Consider the following 19,879-nt stretch of genomic DNA (forward strand, 5'->3'; position numbering starts at 1 on the left):
ATTTTACTGTGGTTTGGTGAAATAGTGCGCGCAATAAAAGTAAGGAAAACCTTATCTTGAAATAAAATTTCCATAGTTGATAAGATAATACATTGTTCTAAGATTATCTAAGTTCCATTCAAATGTAGAGTACACTTTCACCCGTTCCAAAATCAAATCAAGATGCCTTATGCTAATTATGCCTGACAATTAATTAATTCATATTCAAGTTTTTAACTACGTTTCTTTGCAAGGTACTGTTTCTTTAGTTCAATTTAAGCTATCAGTTTTCGTTCTATTAACTTTCAAATATATCTATATTCAACGTAGATTACAGAATATTTTTGATGGGGTAACAAATAATCATTTTGTTGTAATGATGAAGTTTTAGTATACATGCGCGCTGGAGTTTCTAGAATGTCCCAGCGTTTGCTACACGCTCTCTTTTTTAGTATATAAGCCGGAGATAGATTGAAGAGAAATAATTGAGACAAGCGAACAGTAGGCACCCTAAGTAAAGTGTGTGAATCGCTGTGAATTATAGCGTGTGTTCATAAAAATAGTGAAGTTAAAGTGACTGTGCAAATTATGTGTATTGCAAAGTTGTATCGAGAAAGAATAAACTAGTTTTAATTAGGAAACGACTTGTATCGCTGAAGTTTCTCGGAAAATAATTTCTACGGGAAATTAACAAACAAGCAGATACGTAACAATAATATTTCGGGGTTATTTAAAATATTTGTCGAATTAATATGAACGTTAATTAAAGGACGTTACAGCGTGAGAATATCTGAAAATTGAACGAAAGGTCGTTTAGCCGAAATGCTGACTTTATAGTTTTCTTAAAAGTGATTTAAATCTCTGTTTGTGTATGTTTTAACTTTAAAATTAGAAGTCGAACGCGCAAACATTATTATATATTTTGGTCATCACAATATCTAGTAAATAATAAAAAAGTACAGCAATCTCCTTTCAACGTTAATGTAGTGTTAATGTTTTCGAACAATACGAGTTTTGTGCTCGTAGGTTTATCTCTTAATCTGCAAATCAGCTCTTCCGAATCCTGTTTAATTGTGCAAAGATTTTGAAGAACGTACATTCCTTTTTGCAAAGCAGTTTACCTATATAATCGTTTTGAGTGTTGATCTAGTCAATAAACACTGGGAGAATGTCTGTCTGAAAGTGATGTTTGTTCTAGTCTTGTTAGGTTGAATTGGAAACATTGTCGATAGAGTCGAGATGGAGTTTTAAGAATCAGAATGAGAGATCGTCCAAAAATGTTAAAATCTATTCGAAAGAAGACAAAAAAATTTAAAATGCGAAGCAGAAGGGATAATAAGAACAATATACTTTATTTCTACTAAGTGCGCAGAATGTACTAGATGTCATTAACATGTTAAAACCATCCAGGTCAAGATGTGTAAAAGTAGCTTTGCTTTTGAAAGACGTTCTTCAACACTGAAACAACACTTTGAGAGTTAGAGTTCTATTTCGTTTTTCGAGGAAAAATAAGAGATCGAACCCAAAACTTACTCAACGTATCATATGAGAAATTGGTCTAGCAGATTTTCTTTTCCCTAGAATGTCAAGTAATGAATGATGAATATTAAGTTCAACTTTGATTATTGTTATTTTTAATTGCAGAGTGTTTCCATGTTCTTCATTACTTTGTTGAAACATTATTATAAAACTTTTAAGGTTCAGAGTTTATCAACTGGAAAAGTTTTTGAATATATATATATAACAAATAACTCGCTGTAGTTAACCCTACCTGGATAGTAAATATGGAGGAACAGTAAGCGAAAAAGTTTTTGGTATGGTGTTTAAACAAAATAATGAGCTTAAAAACACTCTGCTATTTCTAAACGATGGACTCATGACTTTAGGGTTAATACTTACAAAACTGACACTTGACTTCCTATACATCCATGCATTTTTGCCCGACAAATATATCATAGAATTATGTTTGCCTCATTGGCCAATTTTGCTATTCCGTTGCATTCACTGCCCTTTTATCAGTTTCATTCTTATTGGTTTCTATCGCCGTTTGTCATCCTTGTCTTGTTTATTTTAAAGTATGCTTCAATAGTATAAAAACACGTGTTCCTACCACGTGATTATATTTGTGTGGATGATACAGATCATTCATTTAGGATTAAGCTTGTCATAAAATAAGTTCTATTCTGTATTCATGAAGTTAAAAGAACACATGGGTTCAAACAATCAACGAAAGAAAAAAATAAGAAACCATATAACCCAAGCGCTTTCGATAATAATATAGTGATTGGAATCGGCAAAAACACATACGCCACCGCTATATTATTTTTCGCAAGCCATATCTATCAGTATTTGGTTAAGAAACATAGCTTAAATTGATTAATAGGAGGCTATTGCAAGGCGTAGTTAACCTTTAGGACATGTAGATTGTAAAGACTATTTTTTAGTGAAACCTGACGTCACGCAAAATGTTTACAATTTCATTTTCCTATTTTTCTAACTTTAAATATTAATATTTTTTATCTTCCTCTGACTACAGAAAAGCCTTATTCTCACTTTACTAGTGGCTTTCATGTACTTCATAAAGATAAGTAAAAATGTTTTTGAATATGATGAATTATGTATCAAATGGAGAAAACCTGTTTCACGGATAGAATATTCATATAGCTTTTTCATTGTTATCACTGTTGGCTGTTAATAATTGGTTTATCAGTACTCTTGTTTCAACTTACTCCTTAGTTTTATTTATATCATAAAAATTAAATGTTTGAAGAAATATTTAAAGTTTAGACTGTTCGTGAAAAAAAAATTGTCTAAAAGCGAATCCTTCCATTTCCGGCTTTTCAGTTGCTCTCGGTGGGCAACCTGTACTTTACAACAAACTATCATACTGTGTAACAAGAAACACGCGAAATTTTCCCTCCCTGAAGCATATCGAATCACCGAAGGCCACACCTCACGTGACTTTATACTCTCGGCAAATGGATGAGATTCAACGAGAACGTGCTGCACTAAACTGAGTCTAAAGTGTGTAGATGCTTGTGAATACTGGTGTTCACATATTATTGGATTATGCGAGTGTGTGAAGTAAATACCTCCTTGAAAAGTATGTGATAAATACGAGTGCATAGCTACTTTCAAAATTATCATGGACAATCAGGAAAAAAACACATTTGGGCAAAATACGGCTCACATCTCGTGTCTATACCCAGAGATCTTAGCCCTGATTTTCAGCTACCTAAATGTACGGGACAAGGGACGAGCGGCGCAAGTCTGTGCGGCCTGGAGGGAGGCGACTTTCCACAAATCCGTCTGGCGCGGAGTATGTGCACGGTTGCACCTGCGGCGATCTAACCCCTCCTTGTTTCCAAGTTTAGTACGTCGAGGTATCCATCGAATACAAGTTCTTAGTCTGCGAAGAAGCCTCCGCGATGTGGTTTTAGGTGTGCCAAACTTGGAGTCTTTAAATTTAAGCGGGTGCTACAACTTGGGCGACTCGTGGCTCAGCCATGCATTGGTTCACGCTATGCCATCTCTGACGGAGTTGAATCTCAGTATGTGTAAACAAATCACGGATTCGAGTTTAGGACGTATTGCTCAACACCTTCAGAATTTGGAATTTTTAGACTTGGGTGGGTGTTGTAACATTACTAACACAGGGTTACTTTTAGTGGCCTGGGGACTCAGGCGACTTCGTAGTCTGAACCTACGCAGTTCTCGACATGTATCCGACACAGGAATTGGTCATCTAGCCGGTTTAACGCCCGAGGCAGCTGATGGAACGTTAGCCTTAGAACATTTGGGACTTCAGGACTGCCAGAAACTTACTGACGACGCCCTGAAGCACATGAGTCTTGGCCTTCATCGCCTAAAGAGCATCAATCTAAGTTTTTGTGCGAGTATAACTGAGGTGGGCCTGAAGAACTTAGCGCGAATGTCCGAACTACGCGAGATAAATATAAGCAGCTGCGACAACATCTCTGACGTGGGCATGGCTTTCTTGGCCGAGGGCGGCTCGCGTTTAACAACTCTGGACGTCAGTTTCTGTGACAAGGTGGGGGACCAAGGATTGCTTCACATCTCCCAAGGACTCTTCAATCTACATAGCCTCAGCCTTAATGCCTGCCCTATCAGTGACGAAGGTTTAAGTCGTATCGCGCGCACATTATCAGACCTTCACACCTTAAACATTGGTCAGTGCTCCCGAGTGACCGATAAAGGTCTCAGTCTTATTGCTGACCACCTTCATCAGCTCCGAAGTATCGACTTGTACGGTTGTACCAAGATCACCACAGTGGGGCTAGAAAAACTCATGCAGCTTCCCTGGCTTTCCGTCTTAAATTTAGGTTTGTGGCAAAAAGGTACCAGTGACGAAAGCTTTAAAACGTTAAAGCCTGTTAGTGATAACTAAACGTTTGTGTGTGTGTACGTGTTTTATGCATATATAGTACATATATATAAAATATATAATTACAAATGTATATGTAACGATAAATAACCTTACTATCTGATACACAACCGTTATTATAAAACCTAGCGAAAGAAGGTTTTATTTAACGTTAAGTGATCAACCACCCCAATAGAACTTAGAACGAAAGTAAGGTTGGTTAGAATAAGTCTTTCTGATCGTAATCCTGAATATTTGAGTTATAAATAATGGATATGTGTTGAGCATTGAACGGTTCTTTGGTTTTTAGAGATCGACCCACATGAAAATTATGATGGAGATGCTCTTGCAGGTGAGCATACTGCTATGTCTGTTATACCGTTATCATTTCTTAATATTTCTGTTCTTAACCTTCAATTATTGACATATCTAAGTTCTATAATATCATCAGATTTATAACATACAAACATGGACATTAAAAACACACGAAATTTCATAATGCAATTGTAGAAAAAAAGTATTATTTAAGGTCTTGGAAATAACTGTACTAGTACTGTACTTTAGTTTCATGTCTCTTGATCAAAAACAGGTTAATGATAGATACAACATTTATCAACTTTTACTAGTTTTAGGCTTCTAGTTCTATCGTTGAATTTTCAAAACTATAGAAACATTAGATTTTGCTAAAGACATATTTTAATGATGAGAAAAATTAGTGCTTTAGTTATGTATCGGGAAGGAAATGTGGTATTACCTCATGATATGGCAAAAGATAAGAAATGAGTGTAGAGACTATCCAGGATACTATCATATTTAGGCGTCTCTTTGATACTTCGGTAACAAGAAATCTGTTGCAAAGTCCAGTTTAAATTATTTTGTACAAAATATTTTTTGTATTATAAAAGATTATTGCTTAATACTTTATGTGATGTAAAATATTTCGAAAGTACAGTTATTTCTCATCCTGTTTTGAAATGTGGATCTTAGTGCCTAATTCAATTAAGTATATTATTCTAGATGTACTTCCGCAAGGTCCCCGAAAGTGTTTTGTTTCAAGAGTAAATAATACCCAAATTAAGAGTAACAAATATTTTTACTTCTTGCTTTTCAAGTTCATATGTCATGCTGCGTTGTAGCCTACAGAGTGCATAATTCTTCTTGTGATTAATGGCATGCGCACGTTTTACTGACGTCATGACAGTAGAAGTTGCAACGTTAAGCGTCCCTTATGTGACGTCTTTTTAGTGTCTACTGAGTGACTGACAGACAACACACCACTGTAAAGTGGTCCGAGTGGTTAAAACAGGTGGCCATCGGCCTCCTTTCGGGGAACATGCGGGACTGTTAGCTGTTTATTTCCCCGATACTGTAGTTATGTTTATTTCCAAAACTGAGATAAAACATAAGAATAACCTTAACATTTGTAGGCGAACAACAAAACTATTTTCTCTGAAAAAATATGATTGTAATCTTTATGATCCAAATATTACTTTGTTGTCAACTAACAAAACGGAATTGACATATTTTTAAGTATACTCCATTGAACTTACCTCTAAATTAATTTTAACACTTGCCACATAAGTCAACCCGGCATCTTGTTGTGGATCCGGAAAGGTATGGGTTGTTTTGGTTAGACAAAAAGATGTTTGGTACTAGTTTTCGAGATCTAGGTCGCTGGACCTGACTCGTGACCATGAGAGCTAACATGGAGAAGTTAACTTGTAAATGTAAAGTAAAACGATGTAGATTTGTTTGCGAATGTGATGGTTTAAATGTAGCGATTAAGCTAAACCGTGGGTCCAGGTTGGATGAGGGAAGAACTTATTCGATGATATCCCAATCGATTTGACATACCAGATGAATCGGAGATTCGTCAACTGATTACTGCATTGGCAGCGAAACAAAAAATCAGGCACAATAGCAACGTTATCTTCGAAAAGGGGGATTGGAATCATATATAAGAAATCATTAGCTTCAGTATTTTGTGGGTCTCCCTTGAATGTAGTTAAAACGGTGTAATATGTTAATATTTACTAATCCATATATGCTTTAGTCCCATAGGTCAGGCACTATCCGGATACTGTTCGGCGTCCGGGTAGTGAAAGTGGGTTTTTCTCGGGGTACTCCTGTTTTACTCCCACAACAAAGTTAAGGGTATTTGGATCGATTAATCCCCACCCATACTTGTGCTACTTCCCACCAATCATGTTTTGCACAAAGTTGTCGCCTCATGATCTCACGGTTTTGACTTCTTTTTTTTTTTTTTCTTTGTCATCGTCCCTCTTCCTTTTTGAGCTAATATATCATCACTAAGTTACATTTACTCTATTAAGTATAGTTAGTATCATTAGCTAATGAAGTAATCCTTAGATCTGGAGCGGGGTGAATAGAAACACCCCCCGATTACATTTGGGTATGGGCTATTTTGATCTTAGGGTCAAATTGTTTAAGATCCAAATACCTGCCAAGGTAAAATAAATAAATACAAATTTTGCGAAATTAAAGTCCAAAGATGCAGTGTTGAAGTTGAAGCACATGCATGGTGCATTTTAAGATGATTTCCCTAGCGATTCTCAAATTATAAATGCCCTTTCTGCAATGAAGAGTGATTATAAGAATGATGACATAATTTTTGGTATGGTACCACCATAGTATAATCCATATAGATTTCATCATGTCATATTTTCATTAATATTTAGTTTTTTGTTGTTGTTTTTTTCGTTTTAGAAGTTTTGCCGAGCTTCATTTATTGAGATCTCTTGAAATAACCCCAAATCACCGGTTTCTGGAATGACTCCCTGTTGACCATCCTAAGCTCGATACTAAAAGATGCTGGGCTGGCTCGTGGCAGTTATTATGTCAACGATACTTGAAGAGTTGTAAATTTATAAAGGTTTTAATCAAATTATTAGTAACACTTACGAGTTTTAATGCCCGTGATAATAAGTCTTAGCAGATGCAAATTGTTGAAGAAACTGTATCAAGTCTTGAATGTCAGAGGTTTGTTATGTTTGCTTTCAGTTTGCAACACTTCGATCAGGAACTCGTAGTCTGGGCTTCAGTCTTTATATTTAGTACGTATTGTTTGTGTGTGGGGGGGGATTCTTGTTACAGTGTGAGTAACGGTGGTTCCAAGTTTGAAAAAAATTTCAGAATGTTTCATGGACGAGATATTTAATAATGACTATTAACACCGTTTTGTTTTACCAGCAAGTCACTCTTTTTTTAGTTTTGTCGATCTTTCGTACCTTATGCATAATTGTCGTTGAGCTAAACTTTCAAACGACAGGATAGACACCAATATATATTTTAAGTAAGTCTCCAACTCTAGATTAGAAAATATATTTATATCAAATCAGAATAGTAAAAAATACAACGTTTCATATCCTTAAACTTAATTAGCAAGCTTTGGTAACATTAGCAAAATGTTTTATTGTAATAATCAACAGGAAAAAGCTATGGAATTAAAAATAAGTGTGAAATAGTAAAAGTTCTTATTTAAAGCAATTTAAGTGTGAATTTTTTTTCCTACTAAAGTATCTTTTTACAAGTTAGCTGAACTAAAACACAAACTTAGCATATCTTTGACCTTCAGAATTAGTCATGTAACCTGCTACATCTAAATCGAAACGTCAAAGTGACTTCTTATTTGAGCTCCAAATGGAAGCCTGTAGGTGTTTGAAAAATTGCTCCATGCATAATTTGAGACTTCTTGTATTTTTATTGTCTTACTAAATCATCCAAAAACACAACTCAGTTATTTTAACGAAATATTGAATTTGTTTTTACTTTTCGTTTTAATCTATCTGAACAATATTTAAAATAATATCAGTGAATATGTCTATTCATTTTTATAAATTAACAGTATACCACTGAAGTAATGTGAACTAAACATTCTGTTTATGGTTTATTTCGCTTTGGTATATCACCTGTAGTATATTATTTGAAACCAATTCAGTAAAATGTTATTTTTCTATAGTTATCCACGCGTTACTCTGAAATAGCACAAAACGTTTCTTTTGTAAGAATATTAACATTTATGAGCTAATGACAACGAAATGTTGTTAAGAGTTCATTGTTTTGTTTTAAATACCCTGGCATTGATCATATTTGCTTGAAATATATTTTGGGGATGGGTTTCGATAGCAAACTAAAGTATGATGAATTTTTCTTGATGAGATTATTTGGATATAGCCAGATGTGGAATTAGCCACCAAACCGACGTCTCTTGTTTCTAAATTATATATTTCCGTTGCTTCTTCCCAATTCCATTCGCTTCCTATTTGATCGAAACCCGAGAAAGCCTTTATAATGTACGTGTTTCACATTATTGCCATGCCCAGTTTTTCACAGCGTGTTTTATTAATAAATTGCATTGTTCGTGAGAGTTTTCCGACTAGAATATTTTCTTATTGAATTAGTTTAGGAAATAAGAAATATAACTAGTATAAATAATATTTTTTTGCCTCTGTGATACAGTAAGTTTTACAACTAAACAATTTGTATTCCTAGAACTCATTCTATAGTTTTCATATTTTCTTCAGAGTAATTGTTAGAATGAATTATAAATCGTCAGTAGGTGAAATTATACATTAGACAGTAGATGAATGGGAAGATTTTATTTGTGATGAGAAATTGAAACGAACGGTGACTCAGAAAAACAGAGCGAGAGGGGAGCTAGAGTTCGCGCTGGAATTTTCTAGAAATTGATATTTAATAATGTTGGTTTGTAATTAGTCGGTTGTATGTAGTATCGAAAGAAAAATTATAGCTTACGTTTTGATAAAGTTATGAAATAGGCTTAATATTGTTCCATATTTTCGCATCAATATGTTTTCAATTAGCCGAGTTAATTGTTTTATAAATACATTAGTCAACCAGTAAGCTTGGGGAATTACAAATGTTAAACTTGGGGTTTGATTCCTGCGAAGAGCGCAGATAAGTTACTCTGCAACTTTCAGCTTGTAGTCAGCCGTTATTATACCCACTTGTTTTGTGTTCGATATATCACTGCAAATAATGTTCTTTTAAGTTCATCACTGAGTAATTAAAAAAATAGGATGTAATATTTGAAATTAATGCCATTTTCAAAGAATGACTTCCGCGTTACTACAATGATCTATATGCAGCTGAAAATGCTTTTTTGGCAGAATGAAAGATTAAAAGTAGCTTATTTTAAAGCTCCTGAGGTTTTTGGATTACTCCTTGAGACTACTGAGAGAGACAGCCAGGAAGAGAATGCTAGAGTAGCATAATGACGTCCCATCTATGACAATCGGTGTCATATAAGCTACTGTGTTAGCTATAGCTAGATCTTCTTGATATGAAATAATTAGTTTCTAGTTTAAATAAAGCAGTTATATTAACTCCTTATTTTTGAAAAATGAAAATTATAGTTTGGAAAATATAGCCTGACTTACAGCTTTAAAAAAAAATTGTTTCTTTATAAGTAAAAATTCGATAGTAGTTTCACAATTACAATAAAGTTTGTTTGTTACTTTAAATAATACAGTAATTACGTTTTGAACAAGTTACGCAAACTCATCTGTTATATGTGTATGTTATGCATCAGGTATAGATTCAAATCGCACAGGGCAAGAAAATCTAACAAAAATAACAGATTGTACCAGTCGCAAACAGTTGCAAAGTTTGGTTTGTTATGAATTTCGCGCAAAGCTACACGTAAGCTATATGCGCTAGCCGTCCCTAATTTAGCAGTGTAAGACTAGAGGGAAGGCAGCTGGTCATCACCACCCACCGACAACTCTTGGGCTATTCTTTTACCCACGAATAGTGGGAGTGACCGTCACATTATAACGCTCCCAAGGCTGAAAGGGCGAGCATGTTTGGTGTGACAGGGATTCAAACCCGCGATCTGCAAATTGCGAGTTGAGCGCCCTAACCACCTGGCCATGCTGGGCACAGCCTGCAAAGATATCAGCTTGAAATTCATTGCGAAAATGTCCCCTTCCCCCCAGTGGCAAGTTTAAAGACGTATAACACTAAAAATCGGGTTTTGATTTGATTCCCTTGTTAGTCATAGCACAGATAGCCCATTGTGTAGTTTTGGGCTTAACAACAAACAAACAAAACACTTGAAAAATAGCACTCAAAACGTATTGGGATATCTCATTTCTTCAGTTAACTTCCAAGTCGTAGGTAAAGTACTGTCATACAAGCAACTGAAGAACAATAATAAAAAAGGGCTACAGCCTTACACTCATTGTATCCCACCATGCGGCTAGATGTGAGCGTGGCAGTAATCACACAGTATCAATTTCACAGTCAAGATATCCAAGAAAAGGATTATAACCTAACTCTGTCCCAACAGAACGATAATACACACATCTTATAATAATGTATTGGAACTATACTTCGATAACAAGCTATATAACTTTCCAACTTCCACCTATAAAACCAAGTTAAACAAGTATCATTGCAAAATATAAAAACCAGGCAAACTAAGTTACCCTACTCACACAGTTCAGCAGCTTTCAATGACAAATTGGTATGTCAAGATAAATGTATTAAGTTGCTGCAGGACACTTGAATATTTAATTTTTTCAGAGTTAGCAATATGAGACAAGGTCAAACAGTTCAGTATCCTTACATCAGATTTAAGATTACAAGCACACACACAAAGAAAAAAAACGAGAAACATAACTGCAAGTGAATATATCGGCATATATTTATACAGGATGGTCGATCGTCTATACTGGGGATAATACTGCAGTTTTAATACACCACGTATTAACTATAGCACTTGCTGCATACAGGTGAAATATGTATATTATTTTGGTATTAACAATCTATCTTGATGACGTTTCACAAAGTTGGAAAATGAGCAACATGAAAATAGATTTTGAAAAAATTTTGTCTTCGATTTCTTTTCTATTAACGTAGTATTATATCGCCCGTCTCGAAAGTTAGTTGTTATCGAGTTTACACACCATATTTACCAGCTAATATTCTTCTTCAAACGCTTGTTCTTTGTTAGTGTTAACGTTTTAAAAAGTTGGACACGGTTTTATTTATCATGTTGCTTGTGTTATATCATAGAAAAGAGACTTTTACGTTTTTCACCACGTAATTTGAACCGCTACTTATCGAAACTTTTCTGTTTAGTTACTATTGTTTTCCCAAGAGAGCTCCTTCAACTAGAAATACCTGGCTTAGCTGTCATATCGAAACTTTTCTGTTTAGTAACTATTGTTTTCCCAAGAGAGCTCCTTCAACTAGAAATACCTGGCTTAGCTGTCATATCCTCTCTTAGAAAACAATAGTAACTAAACAGAAAAGTTTCGATATGACAGCTAAGCCAGGTATTTCTAGTTGAAGGAGCTCTCTTGGAAAACAATAGTAACTAAACAAAAAAAGTTTCCCTCTTCAACTAGAAATACCTGGCTTAGCTGTCATATCGAAACTTTTCTGTTTAGTTACTATTGTTTTCCAAGAGAGCTTCTTCAACTAGAAATACCTGGCTTAGCTGTCATATCGAAACTTTTCTGTTTAGTAACTATTGTTTTCCCAAGAGAGCTCCTTCAAATAGAAATACCTGGCTTAGCTGTCATATCGAAACTTTTCTGTTTAGTAACTATTGTTTTCCCAAGAGAGCTCCTTCAATTAGAAATACCTGGCTTAGCTGTCATATCGAAACTTTTCTGTTTAGTTACCTTTGTTTTCCAAGAGAGCTCCTTCAATTAGAAAAACGTGGCTTAGCTGTCATATCGAAACTTTTCTGTTTAGTTACCTTTGTATATCCAAGAGAGCTCCTTCAATTAGAAATACGTGGCTTAGCTGTCATATCGAAACTTATAAAATGTCACCCTGTATTGTCCGTTTCAAGTTTACCGCTTAGCTCATATTTCGAGTTTTAAAACAATAGTAAAGGTGAAGGCGACTCTTAAAGTAATGATTTGTGTCTTTCTTAAAGTTTTCTTCTTCGACATATTTGTGCAAAATGAAACGTCACACCACAAAAACAAAATCGTATCATAAACGTTGTCGAGAAAGTAAGAAAAACAAATTGTGTATATTGTGACAAAGAAACTTGTTTGAATAATGACTGGTGCTTTGTTTGTTTATATGTACATATTGTATAACCTTGTAAACCTAAATTGCTTTATAAAACTGTTATATTAATACTACTTGGTGTGTAGTGTCATTATCTTTTCGTCACGAGTTCTAATTTAAAAGGTGTTAAATTCAACTGCAAGTGATGTATTATTATATTTTATAACCACCGCCCACACTTAGAATACATGTGCTATCCAGCTTCTGTGTCGTTCCTTGTATTTATTACATAAAAAGAAACAAAATTTAAAGAACCCCTCAGTAGCACAGCGGTATGTCTGCGGACTTACAGCGCTATAATACGGGTTTCGATACCCTTGGTGGGCAGAGCACAGATAGCCCATTGTGTAGCTTTGTGCTTAACTTCAAGAAAACAAATCTAAAGGGGAAAAAATGGAGAATTGTAGACCAAGTGTCGAGTGATAGAGTCATGGAATGGTTTTTAGGTCTTTCCACTTAAGGTTTTAACGTCATACAAATAATTATTTGGTTACTTTCTTAGTAAGTATATTTATATATAATAATGTTGAGTTTTCTGTTTATTCTTAGCGAAGCTACACTATAGAAAGCCACAACAACAATGTACTACTCTAAAACTAAGATGAGTTTTTCCCACCGAATAGTAATATTCAAATACATTGATAAATTACAGTACATATTTTGAGGATTATTATTTTTTTGAATAAGTACAATGTCCTTCTGTTGTTTGGTGACAGATTTACTATTTACGTTCAATGAAGAACCTAATGAAGTAACTGGTGTTTATTATTTTAACTAACTTGCAAATTCAAATGAATCCAGATTTATACGTTTGAAAACGTATAAAGAATAAATGCTAAACAAAAAAAAAAAACATTAAATTAAAGTTTTAAAGTAATACATACGTTAACCATCTACTTTATTCTGCTTTACGGCTGTACTTATACTTTTATTTTTTACTTCTTTGTCTAAAATATCATAGAAAAGATGTTTTTTTTTTTTACCCAGAATACTTGGATTTGAATGGCCGTGTATAAGTTGTAAGTTAAAACATGACATTTCTATTGATGGTAGGTTGTCAGTTATCAGAAGTCAGTATCATTTGCTACAAGTAATTTATACTTTTACTTGTGTATTTATTGGATCATGACACTTGCGATGCCGTTCAGATACTGCAGTTGTCAGTAATATTATACTTTTACTCGTTATTTGCCCTTATGATCAAATGATTCCAAAATTGTTAGAGATGTTTTTGGTTGCTAAAGTTCAGGTTGCTAAAGTAACACAGGATGAATAAGAGTCCATAGCACTTTTACTAAAGTTTCAAATAAAATTGATTTAATTGAATAAACACACATGATTTGCAAGTAAAGTAGAGGAGCCATAATACATTTTTAATAAAAATTGATTTATACATTCTGTGTGAATGAAAAGTGGCTTAGCAAAACTGTTACTCGTATCAAGGTTTAAAATTGTACTAATTTATGTGCCACTACTCAAAAGCTTTGAAATCCATAACATAAAACTAGGGTGTCAGTGTATGTTAAGAGCTAATGCAAAGGCTTTTAAAATAATTGGAATTTGAGATAAGAAAATATAAAATTTGATACAAAATTTCTCTTTGTAACAAGATGAGATCAAACAAAATCAGAGAACGATGTCAAATTACACCATCCTAGCATAGGAAATGCCCAGTAGACTTAGTAGCAAAAGCATTTCTAAAACTTCGTAAATGTTAATACTACCTTTTCTACAGTGTTCATTGACGTCATTTTTATCTGTTTATTGAAGTTCGCATCCCAGAATAACCCACAACCCTATTTCTTATGGTGGTCGAGTCTGTCCGCGTGGTTAAAGTAATGTCATACCACTCTTACATGTTTCATAGCCGTTCATGGAACGCGTCTATTGGGAATAAGAATGTCAATTTCTCATAGAGCGATATAATATCTCTCTATAGAGTTTCATTGCCTTTTCAGCTAAACCACTCAAGTACTACACTCCCAACCACCACGATTAATTTCCCTCACCGGGGCTTTTCGAAGAATCTACATAAAACAAGACCTGCTCAGCTACTGTGGAAACTTCAATTCACCACACACGTGGACAGAGGCAGCCTCGGGTAACCATGGCAACATTATAACGATTATCCCTTGGCGTTTCAGCACGCATTTATTTTGTTTTGCACAAGTCACTTTTCCCAAGCGAATTCAGAAGTTGTTAAAATCAACAAATAATTTTTAATTTCCAGGATGACTGTTACGTCACATTGTGATTTTCCGTATAATACTTAACCTATAATAAAATGCCTATGAATATTATTTGGTGAAATTCACTTTGTTTTGGATTAATCAAATGCTAAATTAGAGTGCGTTATCAGAAAATGTTTTCGAAACGCATTTGGACAAAATAAAATTTCTGATTAAGGTTATTCTACCCTTACTATAACTGGACACTTTTATAACATATATAGAATAACTTGGAAAATATTAGAGTTAATATGTTACAAAAAAATGTGAAAAATAATTGACTATGTAATAATTATTACACCTTTTCTCCCTCTTCGTCTTCTTAAATATTTTCTTGTGCTATGAAATTCAATCAGTCTACGGAATTTTAGACCTAACACTGAACAAACTGTAATAAGGAAACGAAGCCTGTTACATTCTGTCCATTTAAGTGCCCCTTTTAATCTATTAGAAGTCGTAAGAAGTCCAATTAGTGAAATATGCCTTTTTTTTAGGGAAGAGTGGGGGGATAGGTGTTTCGCAAGAATCACGAAAAACTAAACATTCACTGTAACTTTGCTATCATATGTTAAAAACTGTGTTATATGATATAATCGCACTTTCCTTTCACTCCTTTTGTCCATCACTTTTATTTCGGTTGTACGTATTCCTATCAGGAATTGACTCGTACCAATAGTTTCTTATTGGTGGCATATTACTTTCTTCCTTCACCTCTCTCGGTTTATTCGTTCTCTCTTACATCTTCCAGCCTTCTGTTGTTTTTTTTCTTCTTATTTTCATTGAACTCCTGTCTTTCATATTTCCTTTCTCAAACTCGCGACAAACAGTTCCCTTTCTTTCTGACCTTGCACCTGTTTCGTATTTATCGTATTGTAACATTTTCATAACCATATAGGCCAGGTGGTTAGGGCGCTCGACTCGCAATCTGTGGGTCGCGGGTTAAAATCCCCGTCACACCGAACATGCTCGCCCTTTCAGCCGTGGGGGCGTTATAACGTGACGGTCAATCTCAATCGTTAAAGATGAGATAGTCCAAGCATCTGACGCAGAAATGTATAAGCTTTGGAGAATAAAAACAAATCATCATAAATAGTTATTTACCTCTTGTGAATAATGTTCACTACGTCGCTTCACGTCACTATTTCTCACACTAGAAGTATAAAGAGTCCCACTACATGAAGATAAACGTTTCTGATGGCTTTATTTCCTCTTACATATAAACCCATGGCCAGGTGGTTATGGCGCTAGGCTCGAAATCTGAGAGTCGCTGGTTCGAATCCCCGTCCACCAAACATGCTTTCCCTTCAGCCACGGGAGAGTTATAATGTGATGGTCAATCCCACTATTCGTTGGTAAAAGAGTAGCCCGATAGTTGGCGGTGGGTGGTGATGAGTAGCTGCCTTCCCTCTAGTCTTACACTGCTAAATTAGGCACGGCTGGCGCAGATAGCCCTCGTGTAGCTTTGCGCGAAATTCAAAACAAACAAACGTAACCACAGCTGGTCTCGAGACCAGCTGAACTTGGAAAGGCCGTCACTACCTGCTCACTCCAATAATTTTCTAATGGCTTAAGACTATTTTAATCCCCTAATCCCTTAAACACTGGCCAAAGGCCGGCCGCTTTCTCACCTCTCTCAACTTCAATCGATGTTGAAGTTCCTTATATATAACTTCATAACATTAATGGCGGGATTAAAGTAAAATAAAGTTTATTGTATTTTTAACATATTAAGAATGCGTTAAAATTCAATAAGCTAAACAGCTTTATTTTTCTCCGAATTTTTTTTTTTTTTTGTTCTGTTTTCATTGAAAAATTGAAAGTTCATTCAGTTTATGGAGTTATAGGCCTTACCTTGAGCAAAGTGCAACGAAAACAAAAATTTGCAACTACCAGTTTATAAATATACTTAGGACTTTTAATATGTTACAAAGAACATTTAAATGCATCAGGTTTTATTATATTGCAGTTTTTTCTATGGTCAACCTACAATGACTGGACTAATATTAGTTTCATTAACTGTAGTAAAGAGCATACTGGATCTACCTTGAAAAGGTTTTGTGATTACAAGTCATTGTTGCAGCAATATAGGTAAAAAAAGTGAGTTTTATAATTAATCATACTTGCCATAAAACACTAATATTAAGAGTAATATAGTTTTTCATACTACATTTTTTATCTATTGGTTGAAGTGCTATTTATATATACTCTTGAAAATTTCTAAGATACTAGATAAATAATGTAGTGCTAAACATATAATAGACTTAACCATTCAGAATTTTTTTTAAAAAAAGGGAATCCAAATTAATGAACATAGTAGAGTCTATTAGGGGGCTTGCCCCCTCTGAGAAGCTAAAGACTTTTTAAATTTTAAATCTTTCTCAATCCAATTCCTGATACTTTGCATTGATTTTTGCCCTAGCGTAAATTAGCAATGACCAATACATTCCTGTGCCATCGAGAACTTCTGTTTTTTCATTTGTTCACTGATGGGATAGAGAGAGGGGGTAGAATGTTTGATAGTCATACCGATGAAAAAGGCTTCTTTAATGATAGTATGGAAGAAACTATCAGTTATGATTATTGTAAACAAATTACAGATGGTTCAGGCCCCTTTTCCATATAGGAATACGAGCATGACTGGTCATAGTAAAAAATTAAACATGATATTTCTACCACTTGTATCCCTATTTCACTCCTCATTTCTATTTAATGTTTTACTGTTTCCTTGATTTTGTTTTTTGCATTGGAGAAAAGGAGGGGTCTGGACCCCTTGGACTCTACCCTTGGATCCACTCCAACGGTTTAATACTAATGTCTTACGACAAGTATAATTGTATTCATGCTTGAAAAAAGCGTACACGTTATAACAGTAAGTCTTTTTTTTTTCTAACGTTAATCTCAAAGAAGAGAAAGGCGCCAGAAAGAACAATGTATTTAACCCATCTTCTATCCTAACTGAAACCGGTACCTTTACAAATAATAATAAAATATTTTCGATTTTTTTACGTTTGTACCTTTGGTTAATATTTAGCGAATAATATTATACTTCAAAAGCCACCCATTAGAGAACGTGAAATTTAATGCTTTAACTAACTACATATAACTAGCAAGCAGCAACAACATGTTGTCAAATACAATAAGGGTTGGCTCCTCTCTCCGTCAGCAGTGACGTCATAACGTGTTCATGCAAAGATTAAAACGGATGTTATTCAAATCAAACAGTATCAGGTATTAATTATATTTCTCCTAAGACATTAGAATTAGGCCTATTATATTTTTAACACTGCATTATTTATTCAGTCCCTTAGGAGTTTCCAAGAAAAAAGAGTATAACGTATTGCTATTACTTGTGGGATCACTTGGTACAGAGAGACTTCTCATACAGAGGTGGATCGGCGGTAAGTCTGAGGTCTTATAATGCTAAAAATCGAATGTCGATACCCTCTGGGGGTAAGAAAGATAGCCCAGAGTGTAGCTCTTCGCTTAACAACAAACAAACATTTGGAGGTTTATTAATGTATACATTATTCTAAGGACGGGCTTCATATTTAGTAAGTCGGGTATGCTCGAGCATGAGAAATTATGTGCGAAGTCGCATAAAAAATTCATGAAAATTTACATTTATAATTTGGCAAAGATTAAATTCTATGTCCTGGCATCATTACTAACCATTGATGGATCAACTCAAAATCTCAGTTTTGGTGGCCAAGTTCAAAAGATAGATCAAGAAAGTTATTTAGTCACTAAAGAATTTTTGTTTATATTATGGTAGTTACTAGGGTTATTTGCTGCCTTCCCTAATTTTGAACTGCCGACCAGAGGTAAAGCAACTGGCCGGCAGCACCCACCGACAAAATCCGGGCTACACTTTTACAAACGAATAGTGGAATTAATCGTCACGTTAGAATTCCCCCACGGCTGAAAGGGCAAGCATATTCAGCACTGGGTTTCGATCCCGCGACCCACGGATTACAAGTCGTTCAACTCAACTACCAGTCATGAAGGAGAATGTCGGTAAGGTTTAGAACTGTCTAGTTTAGTTTTCAAGTACAACCAACGCCTTTACAAACATGCAGAGTTTTGGAAACTATCATTCATAAAACCCATTACAGTTATTGCTCTCTTCTTTTAATTTATCAAATAAAAAATTCATATTCTAAATAAAGAAAAAATACAACATTTTTTTTTATGAAATTAACAAGTTTTTGCTTTTTCTAAAAAATGGAGAACAATCTCAGCCAGTAGTCAATTGTTTCTATGTAAGCTTAATGTGATTGGTCATATTTATGCACGTTCTACTATCACATTGGTTTCATATACACTGAAAAGCGTAAATAACAAAGCCGACTTTAGTTGGATTTTTTTTTAAGTGCCTTACAATTTTGTTCAGTAATTATAGGAAAAGTATATTATTTCAAGGTTAAGAATAAACGACACATAGGTCATGGGTAGTTCTCTTTGTCGTGATAAATAGTAATCTCTTACAAAGCAGTGAAACCACCCACGGTTTCCAAAACTCTCCTCATTGATATTTTATTTTCATAATTGTGATTTATGAGGCTTTGGTGCCTTCGTCACGTGCATAAACGTGAAAACAAAGACTTTAGTTTGTTGGAAAACATTAAAAAGGATCTCAGGTAGTTGTTTATATAAGAATTTTTAGGTCGATGCGCTTGCATGAGATGAAGGGGGGGGGGATTTGAACGCTTTGGAAAATAGACTTTCAGAAGAAGAATTGTCCACCTTCAGAATAAAGAAGGTTCACTTTCAGGAGAAGAAAGGTCCATCTTCAGAAGAAGAGAGGTCCACCTTCCAAAAGCCCTTGTATCATATTGTTTCTTACTTTGATTCATCTAATTTTGTTTTTTGAGTGATTTCTTAAAATATATGAATACACATTTCTAAAGCCAGAAGTAGCGCAACTTTTATTAACTTAAGTATTCATATGAATTTTGTCCCTCGGTGGGACAGCAAATAGTTTACGGACTTATAACCCTAAAATCTGTGGTTCGATTCTCACGGTGGGTATAACAAATAGCCCATTGACGCTTTGCTCTACAACAAACAACAACATCATATTAGTTTTATTACATAATGTTTTACAGATTGACAAGATGCCAGGATGCTACCTTGTTACAAAGCTCAATTGTACGAATTTATGATGATAAAAATTAACATATTTCAGTTACAACGTGTACCCCCCCCCAGTGGTACG

At 34.7% G+C, this 19,879-nt stretch overlaps 1 protein-coding gene across 1 annotated transcript; it reads left to right on the top strand.

The window, feature by feature from the left end:
• The first annotated feature begins 3,013 nt into the window (after positions 1-3,013).
• LOC106462628 (F-box/LRR-repeat protein 14-like) lies at positions 3,014-5,446 on the top strand. The gene has a single exon (XM_013922575.2). It carries the CDS (start codon positions 3,125-3,127, stop codon positions 4,385-4,387), a length of 1,263 nt encoding a protein of 420 aa, XP_013778029.1. The 5' UTR covers positions 3,014-3,124; the 3' UTR covers positions 4,388-5,446.
• Positions 5,447-19,879: the final 14,433 nt, after the last annotated feature.

This window comes from Limulus polyphemus, unplaced genomic scaffold, assembly GCF_000517525.1.
Source record: "Limulus polyphemus unplaced genomic scaffold, Limulus_polyphemus-2.1.2 Scaffold47, whole genome shotgun sequence".
Taxonomy (NCBI): Eukaryota; Metazoa; Arthropoda; class Merostomata; order Xiphosura; family Limulidae; genus Limulus; species Limulus polyphemus.

Coding starts and splice junctions, on each gene's coding strand:
- LOC106462628 (XM_013922575.2), top strand. CDS start 3,125: ATGGACAATCAGGAAAAAAACACATTTGGGCAAAATACGGCTCACATC.